We start from the raw sequence: 10,247 nt of genomic DNA, 5'->3' as shown, positions 1-10,247 counted from the left end.
GGTGCTGATACCAGCTGATCCTTACCTGCATGCAGCTATTGTCTTATTCCAACGGGAGTGCTGGGTCAAAGGCCTACAGTGACAAGCTTGGAAAATATTTTACCTGTTTTTCTTACTTGTTGCAATCATTTTTATTCTGTTTACCTGCTTAGATCAATGAAATTAAAAAACTGTGTAATAGTAAATAAGATACTGTATGATACAATCTTGTAGAAGTCAATTGATTTATTAAATAATAAATAGATTGTATTTGTATTATTTTTTATAAAGTGTGATATGAACATGTAAATGCACTACTTTAACATTTCACTTTAATATTGCCTTATTATATTTTATAAGGCACTTTGTAAGAATTCAGGAGCTAAAACATACTCTCTCTATGTATCTGCTGTTTTACTTGATATCACAGAGCAGAGCCACCCCTCTCAGGATCCAGTGGTCAGGTGGTTGAACTGTTCTCAGACAGAGGGCAGTAATAAACTTCAAGTCTGTACGTTGTGGTTTCTTGTAAACTGGACAGATATACAGTTTTGGATCCTTGGGTGCGGTGGAATTGATGGCAAATATATAAATGACAGGTACCATTGTAAAGAGAACCTTGGCAGTTGATTCAGTCAGTCGAATATTTCTCCGATCCCAACCTGCTCCATCCAGGTAAAGGCCATAGATATACACTCCCTCCTGCCAGGCAAGCAGACAGAGGCTGAATGTTAACAAAACTAGAGGAAAGATAAAACCATGGAAGTTTTCAGCACAGAAGATGATATTTCACTGGCTCTTCAGCCAGCTCTTTTTGGAAAATACCCAATTGGGTTCACTCTTATAGCCTTGACATTTCTTTTCTTTCATATATTTATTCAATTCCTAATTGAATTTCCTCCTACAAAAATTCTAAGTATTACCTTCCCAATTACAAGAACTCACTGCATTACAAAAACATTTTTTTAATGATACATTGGATTCCTCATCTCTGTGTCTAACCTGGACCTGAACTGTTTGCACTGATAAATAATTTCTCCCTATTTATTCCTTAAAACCATTCATAATTTTGAATGCTTTATTAAATTGCTCTTAACTTTCTCTCTTCTAAGGTAAATAGTACCAGCTTTTCCAGTTTCTTTATGCAACTGAAGTCCGTCAGTCCCGAGTGATACTTTATTATTTCTTTTGCACTTTCTCCAAGGCCTTGACACCATCCCAACAATGCAATGCCTGGATTTGAACACAATAATCTAACAGAGACTTTGAAAGCTTTAACAGAACTATCTTGCTTTTGTATGTCATTCCTCTATCAATAAAGCCAAGGATTCCAAAGACATTTTAACAGTCTTCTCATCTTGTCTTATCGCAAGAACAAGTAGCAGGAGTAGGCCGTCTGGCCCTTCGAGCCTGCTCTGCCATTCAAGCAGATCATGGCTGATCATTTTGTGGCTTCAGCTCCACACCCTCTCACCATAACCCTCAACTCCTTTACTGTTCAAAAGATTATCTATCTTAACTTTAAGAACATTTATTGAGGAAGTCTCAACTACTTCATTGGGCAGGGAATTCCATAGATTCACAACCCTTTGGGTGAAGAAGTTCCTTCTCAATTCGGTCCTAAATCTGCTCAGCCTAGTTTTGAGACTATGCCCTCTTGTCCTCGTTTCACTCACCAGTGACAACATCCTCTCTCCTTCTATCTTATCTATTCCCTTCATAATTTTATATGTTTCCATGTGATATCCCCATCTCTCCAAATTCCAATGAATATAATCCCAATCTACTCAGTCTCTCCTCATAAGCCAATCCCCTCAACTCTGGAATCAACCCAGTGAATCTTCTCTGTATTCCCTTGAGTGTCAGAACATCCTTTCCTCCAAGCAGATGCTGGAGATTAGAGCTGAAAATGTGTTGCTGGAAAAGCACAGCAGGTCAGGCAGCATCCAAAGAGCAGGAGAATCGATGTTTCGGGCATGAGCCCTTCTTCAGGAATGAGGCTTTTTTTTTAATGTGGCTGTGGTAGTGAGTCTGTTTGAGAACGTGGCTGAAGAGCTTCTGGGCAGAGGAGATGACCTGGGGTGTGCAGTGAGACAGCCTCATTCCTGAAGAAGGGCTCATGCCCGAAACATTGATTCTCCTGCTCTTTGGATGCTGCCTGACCTGCTGCGCTTTTCCAGCAACATATTTTCAGCATCCTTTCCTCAAGTAGGGAACCAAAACTGCACGCAGCATTCCAGGTGTGGCCTCAGCATTATCCTATACAGCTACAACATAATTTTGCTGCTCTTAAACTCAATCCCTTTCGTAATGAGGGACAAAATTCCATTTGCAATCTTAATTAACTGTTATACCTGCAGACCAACCTTCTGTGATTCGTGCACAAGGACACCCAGGTCCCTCTGCAGCTGCAATTTTTTTACCACTCAAGTAAGTTCTTTTTACTGTTATTCCTATCAAAATGGACTACTTACCATTTATTAACACTGTACTCCATCAGCCAGACCTTTGCCCACTCACTTAAAGTATCTACATTCCTCTGCAAAGTTTCACAATCCTCTGCACATTTTGCACTATCACTCATTCCAGTGTCATCCACAAACTTTGACACACTATATGTGGTCTCCAACTCCAAATCATCTTTGCAAATTGTGAATAATTGCAGTCCCAACACTAATCCCACAGACACCACTCTGATCACTGATTGACAACCAGAAAAGCACTGATTTCTCCTTAGTCTTTGCTTCCTGTTAGTTAGTCAATGCCTTATCCATACTAATATGTTACCCATAATACCTTCTATTTTTATTTTATGCAGCAGTCTTTTGTGTGACACCTGGTCAAATGCCTTTTTTTGAAATCTAGATACACCACATCTACTGGGTCCCCATTGTCCACCATGCTCATAATGTCTTACTAGAATTCCAGTAGACTAGTTAAGCACGACCTGCCCTTCATGAACCTGTGCTGCATCTGCCCAATGGGACAATTTCTATCTAGATGCCTTGTTATTTCTTTCGTGATAATAGACTCAACAATTTTCCCCACTATAGAAGGTAAGCTAACCAGTCTACATTTCCCCATCTTTTGCTAACCTCCTTTTTCAAACAGTGGCGTCACATTTGCTGTTTTCCAATCTGCCCGAACTGCCCGAGAGTCCAGCCAATTTTAGAAAATTACACAAGTGGATATGCTATATCTCCTGTCATCTCTTTTAGTACTGTGGGATGCATTCCAATTGGACCAGGAGACCTTTCTACCTTTAACTCCAATAGCTTGCCCCTTTTCGTGATTATGATTGTTCCCAGGTCCTCATTACCTTTGTCCCCTTGTTGATTATTGGCATGTTATTCATGTTCTTCACTGTGAAGACTGACACAAAATACCTGTTCAATGCTTCAGCCATTTCCTCATATCCCATTACTAAATCCCTCTTCTTATCCTCTAAAGAGCAAATGTTTACTTGAGCCACTTCTTTTCATTTCATATACTTATGGAAACTTTTGCTATCTGTCTTTATATTCTGAGCTGGTTTACTCTCATATGCTCACAGATCTCTTGATTCCTACAATTCCTTTAGAATTGAATCATTTAATTTATATTGCCTCCCTCATTCTTACAAACAAAATATATCAGATTACACATTTGTGTTAAATTTCATCTATCAAGTGTCTGCCAATTTAACCAGTCATTCTATTTCCTCCTTAGATTAATTCCATGCTTACTGTTTACACCCCTGAGTTTGCATCATTCATCAACTTCGAAATTATATCCAAGTTCAGGTCATTACGATGTTTCAGAAGTATCAATAGTCCTAATATGACTCTTGGGAGACCTCAGTGTGCACTTTCATCCAGACTGCAAAATTACTACTCACGCTAAACTGTTTCCCTTTCCCTTGTCAATGTTGTATCACTGTTCCTATTCTTTAAGCCTAGCTTTTAATTTTAAAAAAATTATAATGTTAGTTTAACAAGTAATTTTGAAACCACATCTACACAACATAAACTTACTCTGTTTATTTATCAAAGGACTTCATCCTTAGTCAAAGACATTTTACCTTTAACAAATCTGAACTGCATGCAGTTTCTTGAAGACGGCTATGGTTGTACAATTGGTGGATTCAAACGTTTCTTTGTAGCTGACAGTGTGAGTCTTGAAATCTTTTTTTCCCTACTGATGCCTGGGTAAAGGACATCTCCTCCAGACTGGATAGGAACTTGGAATGAGTGGGTAAGTCTCATGACCATGTATCTTAACCCCAAATAAGCATAGTGCTAATTAATTACAGCATGTCTTTTAAAAAGCAGTTTGCGACAACCAGAATGATTGTAGGATGTAAGTTTAGTGGCTTTCTGGAAAGAACGATGTGGTAATGTTGCTCCTGACAAGGTGATAAGGAGGCTTCAAAGAGATGGCCTTAAAAGGAAGAAAGCAGACTTCAAAATGAACTGCAATTGTCTATTATCTCAGGCTACGAACATGTAGCAGAAAGGACAGCAGTCTAGGTGCGAGGTATATTTTGTATCTTCCACTTTCAAGAATACAGTAGAACCTGGATAAAATGCCAGTCCAACCCTCTTTGTGTGTACCCACGGAAGAAGGGGTACTAATAATCACTTGGGCTTAAGCACCACTGTGCTGCAAAGATCACAGAGAAAATAAAATGTACACTAGTCATCCCTATGTTGCAGGTAAAGGGTTATCTCATTCAAGAAGTATGAGGGGCCAACAAGCCAGTTGAAAGAAACAAAACAATTTCAATCAATCTGCAAAGCCAAGAGTCTTTAAATGTTCAACTATCAATTCCACTATCTTCTTTTCATGAACATCCCAGAGACTGAATTGTGTAACTTTGACTTTTTATTTTGCTTGAACTCACTTCTCATGCCTAACTTTGTTATTATTTCTTCTCACATTTAGCAACTAATAAAGTTACTCTTTTGTTAACTCAAGAAAGCCTGGTTAAATTGGTTCCTTTTAAAACACAAATTCATTTGATTTTGGAGGAAGGTATACACAGGGAGGAGATTCTTTGCATAATGTTGTGACTAACTGACAGTGTGAGGAAATGAAAGGGATTCAGTTCATCCCTCCTCAGCCAGGAGTTAGGAGCAATCCATCTGGAATGGTAATAACTTCAGGAACCTCCCCTCTCGTCTGGTTGAAACAATTTGGGGCTCCACCAGGATCTAGTTATAATAGGCTCGGGATTTGTGGCTGTGATTTGAACCTGCAGACACAATGAAAGAATCTGCCTCAGAAAGAGTTGCAGGCCAAAATGTCGAATGTTTTCATGAAGGAGTTAGATAGAGTTCTTCAAGCTGAAAGGATCAAAGGATATGGGGAGAAAGCAGGAACAGGGGACTAATTATACATAAAGGTGGCACAGGCTCAAAGGGCAGAATGCCCTACTCCTATTTTATATGTTTCTATGTTATGGAGAAAACCATAAATTGGAGTTGAGGATCATCAGGTCTATCATGATCCCACTGATGGGCAGAGCTAGCTGAATGGGTTGAAAGCCTAATTTCTGCTCTTATATCTTGAGCTGTCTCAATAGTCAGTAACATTGATATTCCTCGTCCCCATTTTATGTAGCATACCTATTTTGCCCTATTCTCTGACTGGCAGTATCTGACTCTCTCCAACAGAATGCTCTTAAGATAAATTGAAAGTATAGTACAGAGTGCTTAGACCAGCCTAATCTCCATGCAATCAGAATGTAACTTTCCTTCACTGTCACTGGGTCCAAATCCTGGAATTTTCTCCTTAACGGAATTGTGAGTCAATGCAGGGCGATTCAAGAAGGCAGCTCACCACCATCTTCTCAGGGGCAACTAGTGGAGGGCAGTAAATGCTGGCCAGTCAGTGAATCCTACATCCCACAATTGAAAAAAAAATCACGGAATTAACCACATTATAATTTACTGTATACAAACCGGGGGTGGTATTTTGATCTCGTCCTTCATCAGTTTTGTTACTTCGTTATGTAGGGTGACACTGTCCAGTGCCCAGCCTTTATGTGCACGTGTGACTTCCTGTCTCATAGCTGTTAGGAAACCTGTGTACAGAATAAACAGAAATTATTTTGTTTCTTTTCTTTACAAGATAATAAATCCACTTGCTGCTCTTACAGAATAGAATACAAACCAATTCCAACTTAGTCACTGGATAGTTTTTAAAATTACTTTACAGGATGTAGACATGCTTGGCAAGGCTAAAATCTATTGCTCAATGTTAACTGTCCTCAAGACATTGCTGGTAAATCTCCTCTGCACACTCTTTTGTGCAATCTCATCCTTCTGATAGTGTGACGATCAGAACCCACACATAGTACTGAAGCTGTGGCCTAAATAATGTTATATATAACCCTTTCATACCCACCTTGCTCTTGCATTCAACTACTTGAACTAATAAAGGAGGAGAAAGTGAGGACCTCAGATGCTGGAGATCAGAGTCAAGAGTGTGGTGTTGGAAAAGCATAGCAGGTCAGGTAGCATTCGAGGAGCAGGAGAATCTTGGGCCAATTTCAGGATTCCTTCTCAGGATTCCTGATGAAGGGCTTTTGCCTGAAATGTCGATTCTCCTGTTCTTTGGATGCTGCTTGACCTGCCGTGTTTTTCCAGCAGCACATCTCTACCCTTGAACTAATAAATGCAAGTATTTCACATGTTGTGTTAATCACTTTATCTACTTGTCCTGTTGTCTTCAAAGTCCTATGGACATGTACATCAAAGTCCCTCTGAACCTCTGTACTTCCTAGAGTCCTACTATTCCTTTGCCTTTTGAGTCCTTCTGAAATGCAGAACTAATTAATTAATTATCCAGCATTAGGATTAAATTACATTTGCTACCGATTAGCCCTTCTGTCCAGCCCATCTATATCCTCCCGTAGTCTAAGGTTTTCTTCCTTGCTATACACCTCACCACCAATGTTTGGAGTTCTTTGTTGAACAAATTAAAAAGGTAGTTCAAAACTTTCCTTCAAAAAAATATTGGAAGAATGAAATCATTGCCTTCGGTCCCAGCTACAATCTGTGTTCCCTGATCAGTGATTCCATCTCTGTCCTTACCAACAGTATGAGACAGTACTGGCATACCTAACCCTGAAGTAAACTTTTGACTCCTTATTTACATTTTCAGTACGACTGTCTCTTTCTATGTTGGTTAAATTATCCTCTGTATGAGTCACAAAGTCATTCGGCATGGAAACAGACTCTTTGATCCAAATCGGTCCATGCCGAACATAATCCCAAAGTAAACCAGTCCCATCTGCCTGCGCCTTGCCCACATCAGATGCTGCCTGAACTGCTGTGCTCTTCCAGCACCACTAATCCAAAATCTGGTTTCCAGCATCTGCAGTCATTGTGTTTACCACATCCCTCCAAGCCTTTCTTATTTCTGTATCTATCCAAATGTCTTTGCTATGTTGCAATTGCACCTACATAAGGAGTAGACCATGTAGCCCCTTGAGTCTGCTTGGCAGAGCCTCCACTGTTCCTCATGGTAGAGAATTCCAAAAATGAAAAATCCTCCGAAAAAAGAAATTTCTTCCTCATGTTCATCTTAAATGAGAGGGTCTTTACTTTTCAACTGTCCCCTCTGGTTATAGATTCACGGGAAACCTTCATCTTAGCATCTACCCTGTCAAGTGGCCCCAAAATCTTAGAGGTTTCATCAAGATCACAGTTCATTCTTTTAAACACCAGTAAGCATTGGGTCAGCCTGTTTAACCATTCGTCATAACACAACACCTGCACTCCAGGAATCACTCCAGTTAACTATTCTGAACTGTCTTCAATACAAGTATACATCTTCTTGAAAAAGAAAACCAAAAATCTATATAGTTCTTTGGATAAAAGTCCTATACATTATTGAGATATTTCCTCCTTTTATTTTCCAGCTGTATTGCAATAAAAATTGCATTCTATTTGCCTTTCTAACCTCTGGTGTATTAGCATGCTAACTTTGTCTGATTCATGCACCAGGACACTCAAATCCCTTTTTACTGCAGCATTCTACAGTATCTCTCTTCCTTCAAATAATTTTTTGCTTTTCTATTGTTTCTTCTGCAATGGACAACCTCACAACTTCCAATGCTAGACTCAAGCTGCCAATTGTTTACTCCATGCTCTTTGTGCCCTCTCCACAACATCTTTTCTCATTGCTCTTATACATCAGCAAACTTGGCACTAATGCACCCTGTCCCTTCATCGAAATCATCATTATAGCTTATAAGTAGCACACATCCCTGGAACACCATGCTCAACCCCCATCATTAGCTACATCTTGCAAACCTGAAAATAACTTGTTTATCCCTACTTCTAGTTTCCTGTTAGTTATCCAATTCTTTTTCTAATGTCGTGAGCTCTTACCTGGTGGTGTAAACTTTTATGTGTTACTTTTTAAATGTCATTTGGAAATCTCCACTTTGTCTATAGGTTTTCCTTTACCCATGCTTTTACCACACTTTCAAATAATTCTAATAAATTCTCTTTCAAGTTAACCAAGTTAACTCTGCCTGATTGCATTTGATTTTCTCAATCTTTGCTATGACTCTATGACTCTATTATTCCTTAATAATGGATTTGAACATTTTTTCAATGATAGATGTTAGGCTACCTGCCTTCCTGCATTCTGTTTCTGATCTTTCTAGATACAGGTGTGCCATTTATTGGTTACAACTCTGCAGGGAGCTTTCCAGAATCTAGGCAATTTTGGAAGATTATAGTCAATGTAGCTACCGCTACGGATATTTCTTTTAAGACCTTAAGATGCAGACTATCAAGTCCAAATGATGTGATAACCTTTAGGAATTGTGGGAAAAGAACTGTCACCCTGCCAACTCATAATAGGCCCACAAAATCAAATTGGCCAAACTGTACCAAAACACCCAGAATGCCTCAGCAGGGACCAAGCTGACTGACAAGTGAAACTGAACACCTCTGGGACGCCCGGACCAACCAACCCAACCACCCCGTGGCTCAACACTTTAACTCTCCCTCCCACTCCACTGAGGACATGCAGGTCCTTGGACTCCTCCACCGGCAGAACATAACAACACGACGGCTGGAGGAGGAGCGCCTCATCTTCCGCCTGGGAACCCTCCAACCACAAGGGATGAACTCAGATTTCTCCAGTTTCCTCATTTCCCCTCCCCCCACCTTGTCTCAGACAGTTCCCTCAACTCAGCACCGCCCTCCTAACCTGCAATCCTCTTCCTGACCTCTCCGCCCCCACCCCACTCCGGCCTATCACCCTCACCTTGACCTCCTTCCACCTATCACATCTCCATCGCCCCTCCCCCAAGTCCCTCCTCCCTACCTTTTATATTAGCCTGCTTGGCACACTCTCCTCATTCCTGATGAAGGGCTTATGCCCGAAACGTCGAATTTCCTGTTCCTTGGATGCTGCCTAACCTGCTGTGCTTTAACCAGCAACACATTTTCAACAGCACTCATAGACAGGTGAATCCACTTCAAGCACTCACTAACAATGACAGAGCACCACAGCTATCCCAAAGCCCTGAGGGCAGTTTCACAATCTAGCAATACCAAAGACACACAAAGAACAGGTCAGAGAGGCACCAGCAACAGCATTACTCCCAGGACAGGACAGTGGAAGCACCTCACTGCTTCAGAGGAGACATTAGCATCTACCTGCGAAGAGGAATGGAAGCTCCGAACCTATTGATAATGTCGGAATGTTACTTTGTGTAGAGAATTAGGACATTCCTCCAACAACTGTTTTTCAATTAGCAATATTGTAGCTAGATTACTCCATTTCCAGATACATACCAGATGCACTGTATTTTCCCCATTTCTAATTAGCCTCATTGTACAGGATTATTATAAAAACTGGCTTCTTCCTCAGCTCGAGGAAGGGAAATTCTGATCTACCTGCACAGACTGTCAGTCCCGTGTCGGCCTAGTCAGTTTCTCTTCCAGTGATATTGCTTGTAATAAACAGTATGTCAATTTCACCCGATTTGGTTTGTGTGGTCTCTACCTTATTGGGGAAATTTCTCCGACAGGCGTATTCGCTTTCCTGATAGCTTTACATTAGTTGTAGAGACTGTTTTAATTTCATTCCTTCATTTGTCTATGATTTTATGTGATTAACCTCTGTATCAGTCACTCTAGTACTGAAACCTTTATTTTTAGCCTTTAGACCTCACTATAGCAATGGAGTCATGGTTTATTTCCCATATCTCTGCAAATGCCAGGTCAGCTAAAACTATATCATTCCAACCAATCCCATTCAGC

General features: G+C 40.3%; 1 protein-coding gene across 1 annotated transcript in view; it reads right to left on the bottom strand.

Annotated features, from left to right (window-relative positions):
* Positions 1–393: 393 nt before the first annotated feature.
* The window catches only part of LOC132834399 (dynein axonemal heavy chain 8-like), a 1,143,262-nt gene continuing 1,133,408 nt past the window's right edge, over positions 394–10,247 (bottom strand). Inside the window, exons 91-92 of the mRNA XM_060853284.1 lie at positions 5,922–6,043; positions 394–681 (exon numbers count right to left, since the gene is read on the bottom strand). Coding sequence (XP_060709267.1) covers positions 394–681; positions 5,922–6,043 — 410 coding nt within the window. The remainder of the gene's footprint in view (positions 682–5,921; positions 6,044–10,247) is intronic.

This window comes from Hemiscyllium ocellatum, chromosome 3 (assembly GCF_020745735.1).
Source record: "Hemiscyllium ocellatum isolate sHemOce1 chromosome 3, sHemOce1.pat.X.cur, whole genome shotgun sequence".
Lineage (NCBI taxonomy): Eukaryota > Metazoa > Chordata > Chondrichthyes > Orectolobiformes > Hemiscylliidae > Hemiscyllium > Hemiscyllium ocellatum.
The sequence above is the reverse complement of the archived record's forward strand: the minus strand, read 5'-3'. Positions and strand labels throughout refer to the sequence as shown.